General features: G+C 42.7%; 1 protein-coding gene across 7 annotated transcripts in view; it reads left to right on the top strand.

Annotated features, from left to right (window-relative positions):
* Positions 1–23,390, top strand: part of DGKG (diacylglycerol kinase gamma) — a 200,826-nt gene that overhangs the window by 103,494 nt on the left and 73,942 nt on the right. For all 7 annotated transcript variants that reach the window (XM_070406629.1, XM_070406632.1, XM_070406630.1 and 4 more), the window contains one exon: positions 1,849–1,913. In XM_070406629.1, the coding sequence (XP_070262730.1) occupies positions 1,849–1,913 (65 nt within the window). The remainder of the gene's footprint in view (positions 1–1,848; positions 1,914–23,390) is intronic.

Consider the following 23,390-nt stretch of genomic DNA (forward strand, 5'->3'; position numbering starts at 1 on the left):
CCTCTGGGGGTTTGCTCATCTCCCACTGTGTCCACTGGGGTGCCTGCCTAACCAAGACCTTCAACTCCTGATGTGTCTTAAACTAAAAACTAAATCAGTACCTAGTTTAAACATAACATTTTTAAAACATGATTTCAGCAAGGAGTATTCGCCAACACAAAATAAGCCCATATTCTTGACTTTACCTTTCAGTAGTGGGCTGCTAGCTGGCTTCACTCCTCTGTCACGTGTAAATATCACAAAGGCTCCTCTTTGCCCCATCACTAGCTTCTAGACTTTCGGTCCCCACCATTAACTTGTATTTTACTCACCACACACAGCACATGCTCAAAAAATGCTTCTTCACTGCACTATACCTCCTTATGTTCAAAAAAATTCCAGGGAAAGAAATTTGTAGATTTTCTATATTAAGAGCCGGAATTAATACACACTAGCTGAAAATTCACTGTATGAAATTTCAGTTCTCTTTTAGCCACATATTATAGTAAATGAGTTTCTGTATTTTTCCCCTGAACACATCTGAATCAGCTCTCTTGTTTTTTGGTCACTCCCCCAACTCCAGCCAAATTAATTCATATATTTTGTAGTCCATCAACTGCACCTAAAGTGCTGGCATGTGCCATGGGGCTGAGGGGGAAAAGGGGTGTTATGAAGTCTTCTGCTGGAAAACCAGACCATTAACAAGGGTGGAAGACCAAGCTTGAGGAGGAAAGATGAGTTCATTTTCAGGTCTGAAGCTCAGGGTTGGTACTAGAGATATACTAGGGACAGTATCTATAGATGCTAGTACAGTGGGGCCTTGACTTACGAGTTTAATTCGTTCCGAGACCGAGATTGTTAAGGAGCTCGTTAAGGAGCTCATTAACTGAAATTACTCTGTCAACTCAGTGCAAAAAATCGGCAGAGAGACAGCTGGTATCTCAAAAAAACTCGTTAGTCGGGACACTCGTAAGTCAAGGCCCTACTGTAACAACCATGAGGACACGAGATGCAGTGTGGGCTCCAGATTGGACTCAGGGCTAAGAAGTTCTGATCCGAGGATGGAGAGCCCAGAAGCATGTGCCATGGGAGCCATCCTCTCTGTGAATTCTGAGGAGAAGGTGGCCGGGAATGCAGCAAAGGGATGTGCTAAGAGGAGGGCAGCGAAGTGCCCCTAGAATGGCACTTCTGACTCTTACTGACCTTGGGGACAGCTGTTTCCAGGAGCGATCAAGAAGCAGAAGCCAGAGGTTTAAATAGATTTTTTTTAATCTATTAAGCACGTTACCCAATGCTACAATTATTTCTACTATTAGGGGTGGTTAGGAGTTAATATATAAGAGCATCTGCCAACGTCAGTTTTCTGGTTTTGATAATGCATGATAGTTATGTAAGAAGCTATCACTGGAGAAAGCTGCCTTACTGGGGGAAGGGGCACAGGAACTCACTGTACTATTTTTGCAACTTCTTGTGAGTCTTAAAATATTCTGAAATAAAAAGTATTGTTTTAAAAGATATGGCAAGATATTTCCAAAGGCTCGCCCTCCGTGTACACACACACACACACACACACATACACACACACAGACACACACGCCACTCCGGCGTTCTCACTGCTCACAGACCCAGACCCCCTCTCTCTTCTCAAAGGGCAGTGGCTGTCCCCTTCGCTCACCCTGAAGTATGGCTGGGTAGAGGGGAATACTGCCAGGAGTCTGCACGCATGGGGGGCACTACCCCCTAGCCTGGGACCTGCTGTTCTTCCCTGAAGTTGGGGGGTTTCCGTGAGAGCCTGTGCTTCCCTTCCTTCCACATCGCACCGTCATGACCACTAACCAGGGATCTGCTTTCTGTCCCTTTCCCTTTCAGGATGCTTCCATTGCACACAGATTCCACGTGATGAGGGAGAAACACCCCGAAAAATTCAACAGCAGGTAAGAGGGCCCTTGGGCTGCAGCGCTGCCCGAGCCCCGCCCCGAGCGGAGCCGCGGTCCAGTCCGAGGCCTCCACCTGCTCTCTCCGAGGTGTTCTTGGCCGCCCAGGGACTTCACTTTCCTGCCATGTTGTCGGAAAGAGGGCTTCCATTTCCAAGCAGAAAACAATGTCAGAGACCTGCGGCAGCCTAGCCTCCTGCCCCCTCCCAGAGGATGATGTGCAAAGGGAGGAATGGGGCGGGGTGGGGCGGGGTGGGGTGGGACGGGGTGGGGTGGGGGAGGAAAGGGGTGATGTGCCGGCCATGAGGAGTGGAGTCTGCGCTTGGCTAAGTGGAACCCTCCTGGGGCTCGGCCGGCCGCTTTCTCAAAATGTGCCACCCTTACCCCCACCCCTAGCCTCCGCGATTCCTCTGGGCGGGGCAGGGGCCTCAGCTTCTCTCGGTCTCAAAGGCGAGGGGGTGGTAGCTCCCGGCGTCGGAGAGGGCGTCGCCTCCGCCTCCCCCGCCAGCAGAGGGCAGCAGAGGGAGGCCCTATAGAGGGCGCGGGACTGGAGCCCACCAGATCCCAGCCCCAGCCTTCGCACCGCACCCCGAGTTAGGGGTCTAAAAATGAAAAGAGAAAGGAAAAAATAAAAAAAGATCATTTGCAAATAAAACCAAACCCTCCTTGCTGGCGGGAGGGATTTCCAAGAAGTGAGTGGTGACTGGCATACAGCTATTCCTGGGATTGATAAATTACCTTTTTCCCTTCTTTCTTTTTTTCTTCACGTTAGTTAATTTCCATCATTTCTCTTTCCTCTGTGTTGTACCATTTCAAGATGACCTCTGGGCCCCACTCTACCCTCAGACAGGTGGGGACGGACTCACACTGAGCTTGATGGGCTGAGTTGAGCCCTCAGGGTTCTCTTTAATGCAGTGGTCTGGTGTTATCTGAAGACATTTCTTTAAAGCCCGTTCCTGAAAAGCTCCATCATTTTCATTCCTACTCCTTCCCCCTGACCCCACAGTCTGGGAAGTTAGCCAGAAAGAAGAAAGTCTTTTTAGAGATCAGAAACTGAACATAAGAAGCTACTTCAGCATCAGGAAAATTAATCTGTGGCATTTAATAGTAGCTGAACTAATCTTCTTAGGGTGTGTATTCTGTCACAGGCATATTCCGTGGCCTTCACATACACAGATCGTGCACACTCACAAAACACTCTCAACAGGTATATTTTCAGCCCCACTCCTGTTATAGGCACAGACTTACAGATCAGATGACTGCCTTCTCACGATCTTTTCCATATATATATATATATATATATATATATATATATATATATATATATACATATATTTACAAAATCACTTTTTTAAAAAAGTACTTCTCTTCCATCCACTCCAAACTCTTATGGTCCTCTTCTCATGCCGGTACCTTTATACGGACTCATGCACACATGCTTGTTAGGGTGCCACATGCTTGTGAAATCCATGGGGCTTCTGTTTCTTCATTCATCCATTGAAGACATATCACATACCAGGTACTGTGCCAGAAGTCTTTTGAATAAACATGTGAGGGGCTCTCAGTCCCGTGGTGGAGACAGACTAGAAGGCAGATGTTGATGAGTTTTGCGTTAAACGGTGTGAATCCAGGGGACCTATGGGAGCACAAAGCCAGGGCATGGAACTTGGTGTGGAGGGCTTTCCAACAACAGAGATGCCCAAACCAAGACACAGAAAACAGGTGTGTGTTTTCTAAGTTAACAAAAAAGAGAGGGACAACCCAAGGAGAAGAAGCTAAATGTTCACATAGATACCAAGAAATACAAGAATGCGGCATGTTTGGGCAAGAGCAAGCTGTGCAGTGTGATCAGTTGTGTGGTCTCTTGGCTCGGGAAAAAGCAAAACCTCTGTAGCTGGTAGAAAGCAAGGAAGCACAGAGAGGGAGACAGTCCTCTATATTCCAAAAATCCATAGGTCAACATATGACATAAATAGAGCAATCATCAATCACTCACATGGTTGAATACAATGAGAAAGATACCTCTGTCAGAAATTGTTATAATTGTGCATTTCAATGCAAAGTATGAACAAATTCACTGCTCTCTGAATGACTGTTTTTCCTTCCCAGTTAGGTACATGCCTTGCCTTTCACCTGATTGAGGTCAAGGTAGTGTAATCACCTAGAACAGCGGTTCTCAACCTGTGGGTCACGACCCCTTTGGCGGTCGAGCAACCCTTTCACAGGGGTCGCCTAAGACCATCCTGCATATCAGATATTTACATTATCATTCATAACAGTAGCAATATTACAGTTTTGAAGTAGTAATGAAAATAATTTTATGGTTGGGTCACAACATGAGGAACTGTATTTAAAGGGCCAGAAGGTTGAGAACCACTGACCTAGAATGGTAGGCATGGGGATTTGCATGTAAATCCATGTGCCTGCTAATAAGTGAAGACATTGCAGTGTAGAGCTAGGCCCTGTTTCACAAAGTCCCAGAACACTTTCCATTAAGAGCTTTGAGTCCATGCTGCTGCTTTGAGAACCGCTTCTTGCTCACATTAAACATACCCAGGAGTGCCCAATTTGTCCACTGAGAGGCAGGCAAGCAGCCATTTTCTCAAGGCTTCCTTATTTAGTGCTGGAGATGGTTTTAAATAGGCAGGTGGTTGTTGCCATGGTTACCCCATTACACCAGCAGCTAAACTTAGGAAGGGCCACAAGGGATAGGAAGAAAGCTTGATATTGATATCGGGATTTGGAAATGTAAACGATATTATCAAACAAGGCTTCATTTTACTCAGCTGAATTTAGGTTTTCCAAAGAGTAGTCACCGGTTGGCTGGCCGCCCTTACCATTAATGCTCAGGACTGAGTCCTCAGGGACAACCCTGAGGTTAAATCTAGGGAGTTATAACTGTTTGTTTTGTTTTGAACATGGGAATGTGACTAGTCAGGGCTGAATTTATCAGGAAACTTCAATTTTTCCCAAAGCTTCTTGAGTTTTCAAGGCTACTGTAACAAGAATCCTTAACCTGAGGTGCAAGCGCTGTGGAAGCTCTGAGGACACTTTGGCATTATCATTATATGCAAGATATTGAATATATTTTTCTGGAGAGACTATCAGAAGGTTCTTGGAGGGATCCATAATCCTCAAATGGTTAAAAGTCACAGTTCTGAGGCCTCTTTGAATCCTAACAAGGTCTTCCCCTGATGGCCTCTCTACACAGGTTGTTGCCAGGGAAGGTGGTTGGTTGCACAAATCTAAGCTATGTTCCCTGGTGGAATTGCTTTGTTAAGCAAGAATCAGACCCAAAGGTGCAAAAGATGAGCTAAGTGTGATAGTCAAGGGGGGAAAAAAAGGCCTTTGATGGCAGATAATATATTTTGGATATATTCTACTTCTAATCATTGACAGACTAAATATTAATTGCTAATTTAGAAATGTTATGAAAATTATCTCATTATTGGCATAAACCATAGAAGAAAGATTTAATACAACTAAGATTTAACACATTAGAAAGTGTTCTAGGATACAAGGGTAAGTAAGACATGGTCCCTGCCTTCAAGGAATTCATAATCTAGCAAAGAAAGAAAAATAATCCTCAATTATTTTTTACAAAATTATTTTTGCATACAAGATTACATTTAGTAGGTAATATAGTCTATAGGAAGTTGTATAGTATCAGTGCAGAAATAGAGTTATAAGGGAACCAAACTAGGAGCTGTTATTTTTTGAGGTCCTACTAGATACCAGGTGATACACTCAGTTTTTAAACTACATTAGATTATTTATTTGTTTTTAATATTTTTCTTTATTGATTAAGGTATTACATATGTGTCCTTATCACCCCATTGCCCCCCTACCCCCACTCATGCCCTCACCTCCCTCCCCTGTTGTCTGTGTCCATTGGTTAGGCTTATATGCATGCATACAAGTCCTTTGGTTGATCTATCCCCCTTACCCCGACCCTTCCCAACCTTCCCTCTGAGGTTTGACGGTCTGATCGATGCTTCTCTGTCTCTGGATCTGTTTTTGTTCATCAGTTTATGTTTCCCAATGCAACTATACAAGGTAAATGTTAGCATTTCTATTTTATAGATAAAGAAAATAAGGCTGGGAAAAGCCGAATCATCTGGCTGAGGTCATACAACTTTTTAAGCAGTAGGGCTGATTTGATTCTCTTTTTTTAGCTGAAATATAATTGACATATAACCTTATGTTAATTTTAGATGTACAACATAGTGATTCAATATTTGTATGTATTGTGAAATAATCACCACAATGAGTCTAACCCAGCTCCTAACTCCAGCGTGCAAACTCTGTTTATTATACCTTCTGTCTTTCATGGCAAGCACCTATTATATATCCAACCTTCTGATGGGAATTTATTATATATGATCTCACTCAGGGCTCACAATAACATGCAAGAGTAAGTGCTACTGTCCCCATTTCAGAGATGAAGAAACTGAAGCTAAGGAAGGTGGAGCTCTTCCCATCTTCACCCACTATTATTGATTGTCTTTATGAGGAAATCCTGCTGAGTGTAAATAGGGACCACAGGTATACCACCTACTCTTAAGTTGTGCATTAGGACTCTTCTCCCTAGCAAGGAGCAGGACCAACCACATGATTCTGTGGCTCAGTGTTAAAAAAAATTATTAAGGATTTCAAGTCCGTGACAGCAGAACATCAAATCAAGCCCAGGGTCCTCCTAAGTGTGGGGCCCTGTGAGATTATACAGCTCTCACACCCATGAGCTGGCCCTGGCAAGGAGAGAAGAATTAATAAAAAGACACATTTGCCAGGACTCAGAGAGTGGGGAGCTTGCAATGAAGGTCAAAGAATGGTGGGAAGAGGGTTTCACCTAGGGAAGGGTTATCAGCCCCTCAAACAGGCAGTGGTCAATGTTCACGGATGAGCTGAGGATGTCACGAGTCTTCCAGATATCGAAGAGCCAGTCCTCCATGAAGTTTCTGGATGGACTCTCCATGAAGATTTTTGTATATATGGAATATACACATAGAAGCTACCTAATTGCAATATCACTGTTAGTGAATGTTTGGAAAGAGAAATCTAACTATAGAATTTTTTGTTGTTGTTGGTCAGAAACTCAGAGCACTTGAGGAATGTGTTATTCCAAACCTGTTGAGTGCCATCCACTTGAATATGTCCCTCAGCAGTTTAGGCTGAAGCAAGATATTTCCTGTTAGGGCCTTCAAAGGGACCGAAACAGTACTTCATTCCTACCAGAAGCTGACCGCCTTTCCCAATAGCTCTTGGGTAATTAACAGGCTCTAAAGTGTTAGCTTTCTTGGAGCCAGGGCCATGGAGTAGCTGATGAAGGGTTCCCCACAAGCCCTAATGTAATCTGAATTCTTAAAGGTTGGAAATACATCTTGAAAATAACTAAGCTCTTAATAGATATTTATAGAATGAGGTAGCAGGGTATGGTCTAAGTTGGCATCAAAACTTGGCTCTGCAGTTTGCTAGCTATGTGACCTCGGGCAAGTTACTTAATCTCTTTAATCCTTTGCTTCCTCCCCTGAAAATCTTACAAGGTTGCTATAAGTATGTAATGAGATAATGTGTAAGTTCATGACACATGGCAGGTTCTCAATAAACATTTGCTGTTTAATATTGTTGAATGGCAAGCATGAGGAAAGCATTGACTTAGATCGCCAGTGAAGTATTGCCAATAAAAGGCTTTTCTGATGGAGTGGGATTCATTATCATAGGGTCATTGCTGCATTGGCATGACCCTCAAACTAAAACGGTGAAGGACAACTGAAAGTTGGAGGAGACTCCAACTGTGATACATTGAATCTGTCAAAATCCCTCTCCAGGGCTTGGGAGGATGGCACCAATTAGCCAGCCAGGATTGGGTTGAATTCTATAGCACTGGCGCTGTAGAGAAAATCCCCTCCACTGACTCCATGGGCATCCAAGAGGCAGAATTGTGAATACCAGAGACTTTAAATCCAAATGCCAAGTCTAGGCAAGATCAAGGTAGGAGTCATAGACCCTAGATGACATGATAACTGGAGGAAAAGGGTGAGAGTGAGTAAAGGGTAGGGGTTGCATTAAAGGTGCCATGTGCTCCATGGATACTTAGGGCTTCCCAGCTGGGGGCATGGAGTGCACAGTTAGTGGGTAGGTAGGTGGTCCAGGCCGTCAGACACCTGACCTTTGACTACCCTTTCTTCATTGATGCTCACTGTCCCCTCACCCATCAAGCTCTTCTTTTCCCACTTTAGATGAACACAGAGATGTTCTGTGGGAGGCAAAATAAAAGCCAACAAAGCTCAAACCATACCATTCTAGAAAAAAAAGGGGGGAGCTTCCTCTCTTGAATACCTACAGTATGCTCTGCAGTCACAAGCATAAAGTGTATCACCATTTATATAAGGTTTTCTTTTTTATCTAAAAATGAAACCATTATAAGTTATTCTTTTTAAAATATATACATATTTTTTTATTGACTTCAGAGAGGAAGGGAGAGGGAGAGAGAGATAGAAATATCAATAATGAGAGAGAATCATAGATTGGCTACCTCCTGCATGCCTCACACTGGGGTTTGAGCCCACAACCTGGGCATGTGCCCTGACTAGGAATCAAACCGTGACCTCCTTGTTCATAAGTCGATGCTCAACTACTGAGCAATGCCAACTGGGCCATTCTATGTTATTCTTCCCAGAATCCCTGTGAGGTAGTCCAACGTTACAACCCAGATATTTGACTTTCCCAAAGCAGGAAGGTTCAAATGCAGCAGACACAGCAGGGTTATTAAAACCCTCACTGCTGGAGACTTCATCCTGTACCCTGAATTGGGCTTTCCTTCTCCTCATCTGGTATTCAGCACCCACAAAAGACCAGCACTAGGTGCCCAGAGGTCCAAATTGTCTGCACCTGTTTCCCTTTAAATAGCAAACTATGTTTTTTTCAAATATTTTGGATTCAGAAAAACCCCAAATGAAATTGATTGTGGCATTTTCTATTTCTATTCTTACACCTGTAGTTATTTATAAAGGAAATGCAAACCTTATGCTGTGTTCAAGTACCTTTGACTCTTCAAGTCAGTTCTGACAGAGCAACTTATTTAATTACTTGAGTGTTTATAGCCCACAAAAAATGTTTTATCTCCCACCCTCCCTACCCTTTCTTAGAGAGATGAAGAAAGTAAAATTAATGATATCTGGGTTCATATTTTTCTCACCAAACATTCATCATTATGCAATCACAGAAGACCAGGGTGTTTTGTTTTGCTTTTGTTTTTTGTTTGCTTGTTTGGAGGATTTGGGGGATATATTATTTGTTTATAGTCATCCCTTTATTTTTTGAGGGATGACTGTAAATGAGGGAACAGCAACATGGATCATTAAAACCATGGATGGTCAACGATTTTAGGAAGCTGTTATTAATATTTTTGTGCATCTCTCTGCCCTAAAGAGTCACAATATTTTAAATAATATGATGAAGTCACATGGACTCTTAACATTTCCTTCATTTTACTCCTGGCTTCCCTATCCATGTTGGAATATACAACACAACTTCTCAGACTGGTACACACAAGCCCCCTATGATATCTCAAGGTTCCCTATAAAGTGACAGGTTCACCAAAACAATTCCTTGCTGAAGCTTACCAGGTCTTTTCTTCTAACCCCTGCCAGGCGAGAAGAAGGAAGGCATGATTCATGTCAACAAAGAGTGGAATCAGTTTGTGATAAAATCAGAAGGAACTTGAAAACAAGCTGTGTTTTCAAGTCTTTTAGGCCAGATAATCCAAAGTTATCAGTATTTATTTATTGATTGAACTCTAGAAATATTCCCATCAAAGAGCTCAAGGTGTAGTATAGAATCAAGCTCAGAAGAGTTAAGGTCAACATGATAACCTCATGAAAAAAAAAAATCAAAGTACACAAATTTAAAGTAAGGTAGGAGCTGGCCAGATCCTCAAATGTGTGTTGACAGTCTGGATGCTTTCCAGAAGGGAGAGGTTGATAAAGTCCTGGCACTTGAAACCATGACTATAAGGAAGGGCTGAATTTGGGATCGTTTCACCCAAAGAAGAGAAGACTTAGAGAGAAGTGATTATTGGCCTCAGATATTTTTAAGTATTTCTCATAAAGGAGAAATTAGGTTATTTTGCATGACTAGTCAATGGAAAAGTGACTGGATAGACCACTTTGAGCCCCAAATAAAGAAGATCAACATACCATATCTTCAAGTGCAAGGAGCATTTGAATTGGGGAGGGGTTCCACATTCATGCTCAGGCAGATGCTAGACAATCATTTTGGGGCTCTAGTGGAGCCAAGTACCCAAGAGTGCAGGTTCTATCACCAGACAACTTGGATTCAATTGTTGGAATTGTCCCTAAACACTATGTGTGACCTTGACCAAATAACTTTCAAACCTTAGTCTGCTCACCTGTAAAATTGCAATATAATACTATTTTAGTTCCCTAGAGCTCTAACAAATTACCACAAACTTGGTGGACTAAATACACATTTACTATATTACAGTTTTGCAGGTAAGAAGTCTGAAATAGGTCTCAGTGGACTAAATGCAAGGTATCATCAGGATTGCATTTCTTTCTGGAGGCTCTAGGGGAGAATCCATTTCCTTGCCTTTTCCTACATCTAGAGGCTGCCCACATTCCTTGGCTTGTGGGCCCTTCCATCTTTAAAGCCAGCAATGACCAGTCTAGTATTTCTCACATTATATTCCTCTTCTATTCTTTTCTCTGCCTTCCTCCTCCACCAAAAGGGACCCTTGTGTTATGTGGGACCCACTCAAGTAATCCAGAATAATCTCCCCATCTCAAATTCAGCTGATGGCCAGTTGAAATCCCATCTGCAACCTTAATTGCCCTTTGCCATGTAACCTAACATATTCATATACACAGGTTTCAGGGATTAGAGCATGGACATCTTCAGGACATTATTTTGCCTGCCACAAGAACCTTACCTCATAGAATTTTTTGAAGATCCAATGAAACAATTTAAAGTGCTTATTACAGAGGCCTGGCACATTCAATGCTAGCTATTTATTATTAATATTATTACAAATAATAGTCATGTTAGATGACTCAAAAGTGCTTAAAATTCTGGATTTGGTGACCCTCTAAGGGGGACAGATATATCTATAGGTCATAGGGTATGAGTCATCAATGTATCAATATATAGCATTTTTTCTTCATTTATCTTGATAACATTTTCAATAAAATACCATACATTAGATAATTTAATAATGTATCTTATAGTATGATTAGATAGTATATTGCAATATAATTTTAAATTTTATAAAGTTCAGAAATGTTAAAGTAAGAAAAAAACAATAACTTATAGCCCATCGCTTAGAAACCCAATATTACCATTTTGGTGCAGCTTACTTGATATAAACATTTGTAGTAATATGCTTTCATAAAGCTGTATTACTATTCTATAAACAACTTTTCTTTACATAAGTAATTATGGCTTACTGTGGAACAACAAATCATATTGCCCCTCCCCCAGGAAATAAACACTAATAGCATTATAATATATTTTTCTTCCGCACTTTCACTGCGCAATTTTATTTACTTGAGATCACACTGTATACGCTGGTTTAAACGTGATTAACCCAGTAGCACTTACAACTTATTAAAGGAAAGGAATATAAAGGAGCTGATTAGAGTGAGTTTATCTGCAGAGGGAGTTTTATTAGTCTTTTCCAATTTAAAAAATCCCAATGATTTTGTTTAGTTGATATGAGAGTTTTAAAGATATCATTACTCAAGTCCCTTTGCAAGCAAAATAGCAATTTAATATGTTATGCAGCTCTACTTTTGTGGAGAGTAAATAAAAAAAATTTTTATTCTCTTAGCGGAGTTTCCAGTCCTGTACATAGTTTTGCTATATCTAAAAAAGACCTGTTTATATTTTATGTGATCATCAGAGGCAGCAATAAATACCATCTGAACTGTGCAGCTGTATAGTTTTTTAAGCACTCAGACTAACATTAGGAACCGTTGTTAGTCTGAGTGCCAATTTCATGAACATTCTTTTTAATTCGCACAACTCTCCAAGTATGAAGTAAAGATTATTGGTCCATTTTACAGATGAGAAAATTGAGGCTCAGAGAGATTATGCAACTTGCTCAAAAAACATATAACTAGTTAACAGGGGAGCTTCTATTCAAACGGTGGCCTTCCTAACTCCACAATCTCCTCTCTTCTCACTACACTTCCTTGCCTCTCTTGATTGCCCATTTTGAAACCCCACAACCAGAGAAACACCTGAGAAAAAGCCTAGACAAGAACCACAAAGACAATGAACAGAACCCATGAGAAAACTTTGACTAAACAAAACACCATTTTTCCTGGATAGGAGAAGCAGAGAATGTATTGGGAATGGGCCTCAAGTGTGTGAAGGATTCACAACAGGACAATGTGACCACAGCTCCTTACTCTTCAACTTGACTCGGAAAATGTGAGAGGGGAAAACATGCTTCTAAAGTGAGAAATTGTTGTTGGGGATGGGAAGACGTATTCAAGGCCAAAATGAGTTATGGAGAGAGGTTGTGGAATGTCTTTCAAAGGTTTCTAAAAGACAAAGACAGCTACATTCAGCTGGGATGCCACACACATCATCTTCCCTGAGCCCAGGAGTGAGCTTGATGCACCCACAAATGTGAGCCCTCTGCTTCCCCCCTCCCCCCTCCCCACCTGCAATTGTATGGGATGTTCCATATGAAAACATTTACCTTTTTTGTTCCTCAGTTCCCAGTTGGTCCCCAAGATGTCCCTTCATCAGGATTTGCTCAGCAGCCCCCTGGCCCATCTTGATGCTCTTTCCTCTCAGGCCCACCTTACCTGGAGCTGCCTGTGTTTTTGTTCTCTTGTTTCCACACAAGAACCTGCTGCCCCAACCCATGTCCCAATGTATAGAATTTAAATTCATTCAGGGCTGTTTAGAAAATTTTTCTCCTCAAATATCAGTCCACTCTTATCATTTGCTTGCCTTCCCACACATGCCCTTAACTCCTCAGACATCTCTTGGGACCGAATCATGACTTGTTTCAAAATGTAGTCCAAAGTACTCTGAACACTCCCTTCCTGACCAAGCCAACCCTGCTTCCACTGCTCTTTGAATCCACCTACAAGGTTTTTAATACATTTTCTCCCAATCTGATTTTTTTCCTCTTTGTCTTCTGTGTGTCATTGTTTTGGTGCTAAATTTTATCTCCCCGCCTCGTTCATAAGCTTGCTCACTCAGAGAAAGGTCTGAACCCTTTTTAAAGGAATCCACTGACCTAAACCCAGGAAGATGGTGCTGAGCATGTTCCCTGTTTCAGCTAGAATGTGTGAAGCATCTGCTTTCTGTTAACATCATGTCAGGGCCGAGAGGAAATTGGGATTACTACAGCCCCTATTTCCAGGAGCCCATGTGTCCAGCCGGGAAGATGAGCGTGTACAGAAGCTACCATCAACTGTATCATTTCCTAGGGCTGCCATAACAAATTACCAAAAATAGGATGTCTTAAAAGAACAGAAATTTATTCGTTCACAGTTCTGAGGCTAGAATTCTGAAATCAAGGTGTCAGCAGGGTTGGGTCCTTCCCAGACTCTGAGGAAGAATCTGTTTCATGCTTCATTCCTTGCCTCTGGTGGTTGCCAGCAATTCTTGGCACTCCTTGACTTGTAGCTGCATCACTCCAATCTCTGCCTCCGTTTTCACATGGCCTTCTCTTTCTGTGCCTCTGTGTCTCTCTGCCTAGATTTCCCTCTTCTTCTAAAGATACCAGTCATTGGATTTGGCTCACCCTAACCCAGTATGATCTCATCTTAACATTCATAGGTACTAGGGTTAGAACTTCAACATGAGGTTTTGGAGGACACAATTCCAGCCCTCCCTCAAACCCTCACGAAAGAAGGAAATACAATATAACATGGTGAACTTTGTTTTAACAAGAGGACATGAATAATGAGTGTGTGTGGGAGCACCTGGGAAAGTGGGATTAGACTTTAGAAAGAGGGTTACATTTGAGTGCAAGCTTGAGAGAGAAGTGGGAATTCACTGAGGAAGGAAGATACCAGACACATGCTCAGAGGCATGCGGCTTGGGCAAAGGGCAGACGTGTGTGTGGACGCTGGACATGAGAGGAAAGGAGAGTGGTTCCCAGGTAAGCTAAAAAGGCAGGTAGAGGCAGCTATGGCCAGATCTTGGTGCTCTCCCACAGTACAGATCTTGGTTCTGTGTTTTATTCCATAGTTGAGTGAATGAGCGGTGAGGTAGTCAACAAATGTTTTTTGAATAGATAAGTGAAGGGATGAATTCTCCTTCACAGTATTTCCAGAGCCCTGGCCCGTGTGCCTAAGTGGTTAGAGCATCTGCCCACACACCAAAGGGTAGTGGGTAGTGGGTTAGATTCCTGGTCAAGGGCATCTACCTGGGTTGTGGGTTCGCTCCCCATCCCAGGTCAGGGCAACTAGTCAATGTCTCTCTCTCTCTCTCTCTCTCTCTCTCCCTCCCTCCTCTTCCCTTCTTCTCTCCCACTCTCTCTGAAAAAGCAATAGAAAAAAATATATCTTCAGTTGAGGATTAACAAAACAAAAAGTCTTTCCAGAGCCAAAATTTCAGCTCCTAGGAACGTGGGTTGACGCTTGCTGAAGTGTTAGAATAGTAAAGGGTATTAGGTCAGACAGAGACCCAGGGAGAGAGGAGAAGAGGTACCCCCCACCCCTCCTAGGAGGAAACAGAAAGAAGAGTGTGGCAGGAGAGAGATAAAAGGAACCAACTCTGCTAACCTGGGGAGTTAGTACATATCAGAGCCAGAAAAACTATGGAAACCAACCTCACAGCTTTCTTACAAACCATGAACTTTGCAGCATGCTATTTGCTTGTGGAGGTAGAAGTCCATATTGAAGAAAACACACACACACACACACACACACACACACACACGTCATTCTCTTTCTCACCACTATGATTTCAAATTCTTTCATGCAGAATTTGACTTAGATGGCTTTTAAACTTAGCTTAACATGGTTTTTGTTTGTTTGTTTGTTTGTTTAACTCCAGAGAAAAGAATATCAGAGTTTATTAACCCTCTGTTATACTTTACTAATTAAAACTTTTGAAAGTATTATCCTTTGCTTTAGAGCATTTTTGTGACACAACAAAGTCCATCTTTATATTTAGAGCTGATGTTATTAGCATATTCATTTCAATGTATTTTCCTTACATAGTTCACACTTGCGCACGTTTTGTTAAAAAGAACTTGAAAAATAAGGTGGAAAAGTAATATATATTCTCAAGAAAGATTCAAGGGGTAAATTTTAATTCCTTATTTAAATCAATATTTACTAAAGAAAAATTTAATGCACTTTCTATTTGGCGAAAGGAAATTTTGAAAGCAGCCTTTTTCTGGACTTATCAGGAAACTCAGTGACTCTTTTTAGTGAAATAAGTAAACTATCTCTCAAGAAACCTTGAGCAAATGGCTTACAACTCCATCTGCCAGGCTGTGTCATTCTTGTGTGAAAGAGATACTAATCCCCGGGTTTCACTGTGTTCAAAATCAGAACTGAGTTTCAGCTCCCACCCTGCCTCTTATTTAACTGATGCATTTGGGAAAGTTACTCACTTCTCTGATTCTTAATTTTCTGGTGTGTAAAAATGGAAATTATAACTATCTCACAAGATGTATATGCGAATTAGAGTAGATAAATAAATGGATTCTAATGTTTCAGGTATTGGTATGATGCTCTTGATTACTGCAGGGTTTTGTGAAGAGAACATGCAGCAGTACATTGTAGAATCTCCAAGTTAGATGCATAGTGATTCTTGGCTATAATAATTTATAGAACCACAGCTCTGGCCAGGACTTTAGGTTTCTTTCCCATCCCAGTATAAGTATATCTTGTATAAACGCCACTCTGGGATGGGGGGAGGGTGGTCATCAGATCTCTGCTTTGAAGATTATAGGAGTGATTAGTTTTTTTTTCTTTAGCCTTACCACTTCACATTTTCCTAAGAGAGTATTTCCCTGATTTCCTAATGCTCTTCAATGAAAGAGGGGCTTTCCTCATTCCAAGAATGTACTTATACCCTCAAGTTGTTAAAGCATCAGGGACTTACATAATTGTTGAATATTCATGTTTATTGAATTTACCCTTAGATGGAAATTCCTCATTGTCTAGTAACAATATCTTTTCTATTCTGTTGAATGAAGGGTTCCTTTAATCTGGAAAGTGGCCTTTTTGGAGAGCATTCCAAAGTGCCAATCAAGCCAAGTACCCCACCTTGTCTTTGAACTCAATGAGCTGAAAGTGTGTCTGTGATCTCCAGCTTTGAGTTACTATAGGACAAGAGGTGTTAGGAGCATCATGGATAAATACAAACTCAAAACTGTTAGTCTTAGTAAAACTTTGACTGGAGCTGTCAGCACAAAGCATTCTGCTTAATCAGGCTTTCCCTTTCCTCTTCTGCATCACCTTGTATCTGAGCCTGGACAGGGGGAGGAATGGAGACTGCTCACAACCAGGGCTTCTGCAGACATGTGCATGGTTGGGCGAAGATAACACAACAGGCTGCCCTCTAATTTGAGCTGATGGCCTGGTTCCCACCCAACTGGTGATGAGTGTACTAAAGAAAAATGAAATAGTCAACAATAGTACATCAAAAGAAGAAGAGATTTGAAGACTGGATAACATGTCCTTTAATAATCAAGACTTTATATTATCATGTTAATATTCACAATAACCATCCAATTTTGCAAAGTGGAAATTTCAAAAGAAAGGTAAACATGAGCTTAAGATGCTTCTCCAATAGTTAAAGGACAAGTTCATTACTTGCTGTTCCATGATTGTTAAATAATTGAGAAAGCCAGGTTGTGCCTGACTTATAAATACAGAACCGAAAATATTTTTCCCAGAAAAGGTGGATTTGGGATGATATTTTATTGCTGTGCATGTAATCTTTGCAAATGCCAACAGCTTCAGCTCCTACCCTGCTGAAGCTGGTCAGACCTTGAAATCAAATACATATTAGGATTCATAACCAAAGGTACCAACAGCTCAGATGGAAAGGATCAGATTGGGAAGGAAGCGAGGGAGACATTTTTGAGACGACTTCTAGGAAAATTCCTGGAGGAAACTACAAAGGTCTATATGCAAGATCACAAATCCAAATGCCAGCAGAAGCCAGAGAGTTAATGTATATGGGGGAAGTAAGTGTATATGAGTCTTTAAGGATGGTAGGGACTCTAGCAAAGTGGAGAGCATGTGCCCTGTGTAATGGGAGCACCCAGTACTCAGCTCCAGCCAATTATTTCCAAGTTGGAAAGCAGCCAAATATGAACAGATCTGATTTCTCAAGAGAAACTAAGGTCCAGGTGTGTATATAAAATCTTCCCATTTTAAAAACAAATGTGGCCCTGGCCAGATGGCTCAGTTGGTTGGAGTGTACTCCTGTATGCCAGAAGATGGCGGGTTCAATTCCTGGTCAGAGCACATACCTGGGTTGCTGGTTCGATCCCAGTTGTGGTACCTGCAAGAGTCAATAAAATGATGCTTCTCTCACACCTCTCTCCCCCCTCCTCTCTCTCACCTCTTTCCCCCCTCTTTCTCTTTCTCTCTCTCTCTCTCTCCCCCTCCCTCCCTTCCATTCTCTCTAAAAATCAATGGAAAAAAAATATCCTCAGGTGAGGATTAACAACAAAAATTAAAACAAAACAAAAATAAACATGTGGGGACCAATTATTTATTTTTCTTGCTTAAACTTGGTCACAAATTATTGGTGATACAAATGTAAACTGGTCTCACCAAAGAATAGAATGAATGGGCTTGAGGAAAACTTAAGAAGTCAGTGTATTCACACTGTTGAAGGGTTCCTAGGTGTCTTAAAAGAAATAAACCAGAAAGGAAAGGGACTCAGAATGTCAAAGAGAACATAAAGCAAAGTCAGAGTCTGATTAAGAAACAGATTTAACATGGAAGTGAAGAGGAAATGCCCAACCCCTGTGTGGGGAATAAAAATAGAAGTATGAGACTGTACCCAAGGAGGATGAGTTTGGACCTTCTGGAGAAGGGAGAGCAGAACAGCTAAGGAGATCATCATGAGGTCTGAAAATAACCTATGGAGGTAGCTACCCAAGTAGTCTCTTTCAGGTGTGTATTTAAGTAACATTGGTTAAAGTAAATTCCACGAGATGTTAAAAGGATATTCACAGGAAAATAGAGAGCAGGGAGGTCAATCATCAAGTACACTGGGAAATTCCAAATTAAATATATTTCTTTTCTGTACAATGTTGTAAAGCCTTTGATCTAGATTCCAACCTATTGAGACCATGAAAAAACAGGATAAAGTACCCAAATGTACTTGACTACAGAATCCTCCTGTCCCAGAGCATCTAATGAGACCACTATTTTGCTGAATTCACACTGGAGAGACCCCTGTGTTAGAGATGAAAAGGAATACAGGAAAACTTATAACCATAAACTGTCTCCCTTCTGCCTGTGGGTGTGGGCCGAGAGACACGTCCAGAGGAATCCTGGCCAGTATCTTGGTGACTCTGGTGTCTTGGGTAGGAAACGAAGGGATGTGGGGCAGAGGCAATGGTTTAGTCCTTCCTCAGCCATGAGTCCTACTTGTAGAAGAACCAGACATGTAGGGTGGACATCAGCTCTGCAGCTGATTTGAGAACGGCGGTTCTTCTGGGCCGTGGATTTCAATGCTGGAATGACAGGCCCCTAGCAAGGCATTGCGAGCTTGTCACATAAACCAAAAGGAATATTTGTGGTCAGAAACTTGAAGACCAAGCAGGAGAGCTTTAAAATGAGACTTAAGGGGGATAAAGTAGAATGTTCAAATGAAACTCTAAAATCACAGCCCACGGAGGGGCAGCAGGTGTGAGCTAGAAATAAGAGGCCCGGCAGAAGAGATGCCAAGCAGTTCTCCCGAGGAATTGGAGGAAGGAGCAGCAGGTCACAGACCTAGCGGGGCACATTTGCCAACTGCACAGAGAGGGAGCAAAGAGAACGAGTCGTGTTCATCAGGGGAGACAAGCGTGACCTCCCCGGAGACAGCAGAGAGAGGGTGGGGTAGAGCACACAGCCAGAATGTCGCGCCAGGTTGCGGGGGACACGTGCACATGAGCTCAGTCATTGAAATGGGTGTTAGGAGTGTACCCGCAGTATAAGAAGTCACAAATGTCAGTGCAGAAGCAAAGCCGAAAGCATATGGATGAGCTTTTTCAAAAGGGCGAAGCAGAAAGGATTTTGCTGGCAGTGTATACTAGTCTTCTCAGGCAGAGGCAGGCTCTGGTGGATGCTTTCCCATTTAAGATTTTTTTAAACTGGCAGAGGAAGAAGATGAAATAGGGATGGGAAGGGGCTATTTATCCATGCACTTCCCGTCTAATGAATTACTGACTTGCCTCGCTAACAATTTCATGACTGAAAAAGTAGAGGAAGCAAGGAGGGAACTACTTGATTAAATTAAACTATTTAATTCTGACCAAGAGGCATCCACCTGGTGGATGCTGTAGAAGGCACAGGAAACTCAGGAGGAAGTAACCAGATCATCTTGTAGTTTTACCATAGCAGAAAGAAGAAATCGGATGCATCCTTATGTTATGTTCTTTACTCCCCTTCCTACCTTTTCTCCTCACTCCATAAGGACTCCAGCCCAGACTTCAGGGTGGCCACCAGGGACTTTAGGGTGGAAGAATTGCCTGTGTTTTCCCCAGGAAGTTGAGGAAAGCAAAGAGTCTCCAATCCAAATTTAGCAGGAGAGACATGCCACTTATATTTCGAACTGGAACTCAGAATCCATGAGGCCGTAAAGCTAGTTTTACATATAGAAGTGGAGTTCTATTGCACCATTATTTGAGTGTATGCCATGTGGCCTATCTGTACTTTCTCAATTAACATTCCTAACAATCCCTGAGAGGTAGGTAATACTATCCCAATTCAAAGATGGAGCAACTAAGGAACAGAGACTAAATGACTTGCCCAAGGCCACAGAGCAAGTAAGTGACTGATCTGTGGCTTGAACCCAAGCCTTTCTGGCTTCTAACCAGAGCTCCTTCTGTTCCACCAAGCTGTCTCCAAAACCAGACATTGGATATGTAATGGGTTAATTGGCTTTTGTAGGTTAGCCTAGGAATCAACGTCAACATAACATTGTTTCTATGGGGAAATGTGCTCAGAGTGACAACAAGTAGCTTATCCAAGGAACTTTTGTAACCTGACCTATCATAACTTGGGCACTGCCTCATGCCCAGAAAAGCTGGTTGTGGAAGGAAGTGAGGAGATGCAGACTCATTCAGACTGCATCTTCTCAGACACCATGACAGTCTACCCTTGCATTTGCCAAAGAACAACATTCTCAAACACATCTACAAAATAACCACCATAGTACCTACCACATGAGGGGAGCCTTTGGTATACTAAGCACCTAGTGCAGGTTCAGCACACAGAGAACACTGGATATGTGATTCTCAACGGCTGGGGGTGAGCTGGGGCAGGAGGGAGGGTGGGAGGCAAAGCTAGGCTGTCTCTCTCGGGGCCCATCCGGGAATTACGGTAAGGTGAGGGTGCAGTCCTGCTTCTGGGGTTTGCCCGGGCTCGCCCAGACCATTGCTAGTTTCTAGACTTATTTGATTAGGCCCAAGAACTGGCCTTCCTCAGCAAGAGCTCAGTCCCAGCAAAGTGGCCTGTCCTCTCTGGACGTTCAGGGCTTCCCTTCTAATGAGCTGTCCTTGCTCACATAGGCTTTCACTGTCCCACTTTCCTGGCCCGAAGGGTGTGTGAATGCTGGCAGAGCAAAGTTCAGAATCAGAAAGCTACTGAGAACCTGCGAGGCACACATCTCTGCCTCTGCCCTTCCCCTCCGGGAGCAGGGTTTCATTTGGTCCCAGTGTTTGACTTTGTTCTCTGAGAGCTGTGAGAGCAAGCTTGTTCAGAGCCCTCTAGCCTCAGCCAAATCGGCCTGAAGGGGATTTTCATTCCGTGAATAAAACTTCAAAGGAAGAAAGGATTGCTAAAAGCAGCCAAACACTGAGATTTTTTTTTCTTTTTTTGGATGGGGGAAGGGAGCTCTTTTCTCTTGGCAAGGACAGATACTAAGTGGAAAAACACTCCAGAGACTCGGGCCCTCAGGAGAGGAAAACCCTAGCTGCCTCACCAGCTGTCTGTCCCGAGGGTCACCCCCAAAGTGGCAGGGCCATGTGGTGGCATTCACTTCACTGCGGCAGTTCTCAAGCCGGGCTGTGGGTCTCAGAGAGGCAGTGCCTGCGACCGAGTATAGTAACTGTGGATGGAGTCGCAGAGAAGCTCCCTGTTCTGGCCCGCGTGTGTTCCGCCACGCGCACATGTGTGTCCCCGGGTGCCGCTTTGGGGGAGGATCTGATTTCAGACTTTGGCAGGCTTTGTGCTGGAGTCCTGCCCTTAGGAAGAGATACTGTCAGGTGCCAGACAGAATTCGGGAGAGCTTACTGATGGAGAATATGTCCATAGTCCTTGGAAACAAACACAAACTGTCTTGTGTGGAAGAAAAGGGTCACTGTTCAAAGAGAAGACATTCTCTGGGGCCCAGACTTACCCTTGAAGGTGTGGAGCGGTTGCTCTGGACGTGGGGCCAGCGGGTTTGACCCTTTATTACTTTGGGGCAAGAGTGGAGACCAGAGACTAATAGGGACGTCCAGAACTCAGACTCTGTGGCAAAGAGTGCCAAGGGGTCCTGAGCAGCCAAAGCCAACCAACCTAGAGCTGGGATCTCCTGACTGTGTCCATGGCCGGAGTAGTAGTTGTGAGCCAAGCCAACCCACAAGCAAGAATAAGAATTGCCCAGTTTCGCGGTCACTAGCTGTGTGGCTCTGATTGACTTTTCCATTTCTCTCAGATGTCTCTGGGGCATAGCAACAGGAGCTGGGGTTGGAATTCCAGCCAGTGCATCATCAGGACTGGTCTCAGTTTGCTAGTCTGTACCATGAGAAGGCTGTTATGGCTTAGAAGAGAGCCAACATCCAGGGCTGGAATGGAGTACCAGTTCTGCATACACCCTTGTACTATCAAAGAGTGCACTACTTTTATTCATTCCTGAACACCCCCACCATGGGAGCCATATTGAATAAGATGTCCATTAAGCTGTTCTAGGCAGTAACTCACTTTCCCATTTTTATTATTCAACAACATCCATTTGCCATTCAATCAGTGCCTCTGGAGATAATTGAGTTAATTCCATTCCACATAAAAAAAAATTAATCCACTAATTAGCCTATGCATTCTTTACAAAGAGCAAATGCACAAACACTATTCCACATTAAGAAATGTTGACTACAACTCCTGGACTCTTTGAAAGAATCCTTGGAACTTGTGATTTCCTGGCTTGGAATCCCTGGACCCCAAAGGCCACTTAAGTGCAAATGATCTGTCACCTGTGATTTTACAGGTAATTTTTCACACATTAAAATGACTTAAGTGTCTTCATAGGTTATTAAGAGGATTCCATAAAATACTATAAAATACATGCTTGGTGGGTCTTTCCCTCCTTTCTGTTGCTTTTTATTTTCTTTAGCCCCTTCTTGAGCTCTCCCATCTTTTTGTTCCCCATGTTTCTACCCACCCTCTTCTGATCTCTGGTCTTCAGTCCTCCCTTTTATTCACCACCATAGATTTTTCGTAGTGCTATGAGCACCAGTCCTGTCCCCAGCATGAAAAAAAGCCAGGGGATACCTTGCCCCGTGAAGCTGAAATACACTGAGCCAAGACAAATCTGTTGGCAGGACCAGCAGGCACAAGCGACATGCTCAGAGAACAAAAACAGCTATTTATAAAGTCTCCTTCCTGATTGCTGGGCTCACTTTCCCTTGTACCAAAGGGCCACTGCCCACTCTTGGAAAAGATTCTCCCATCCACAGCTCCATGCCTGAGAGTCACCAAGTGCCCATTCCAATGAGCAGTGAGAACAGGGGACAGCATGCAGGGTGGATTAGATGTGGTGACAAGCTTTCTGATGGGCCAGGGCAGCTGGCTGTGAGGTGACACAGATGGCCTCTGCAGCACCTGTGAGGTGACGGCCATGGGCCCCTTACAGGACTTGACATCCTGACCTTAGAACCAAGCCCACCTGCTTTCCCCGCCCCCCTCTTTTTTAACCTTTGATCTAAACTTTGGTTAACACAATTACTGAACTTCCAAAGGCAATTGGGATTTTTAAAAAAATGTAAAATGTCAACAGATAGAGTATTCTTAATATTCTTACCAACAGTCATCATTCCATTATAATTCAATTCGTTTTGCATTCCCTTTGTGTTATTATCATAGCTGCTTGATGTTGCTAGATTATTATTTACCTTAATAACCAGACTCTAGTCTACTAGCTTCACTAGTAGGAACAATAACACCACCAATAACCCAGAAAACCCTCTAGAGTAATAAGTGAGATCATTTGTTTTGTTTTTCAATTAAGATGAACCTTATGAAAATTTATAATTAATGTAAGCTAGGC

The sequence above is a fragment of the Myotis yumanensis genome, unplaced genomic scaffold, assembly GCF_028538775.1.
Source record: "Myotis yumanensis isolate MYYU_CA2020_CCGP unplaced genomic scaffold, mMyoYum1.0.hap1 SCAF_2, whole genome shotgun sequence".
Taxonomy (NCBI): Eukaryota; Metazoa; Chordata; class Mammalia; order Chiroptera; family Vespertilionidae; genus Myotis; species Myotis yumanensis.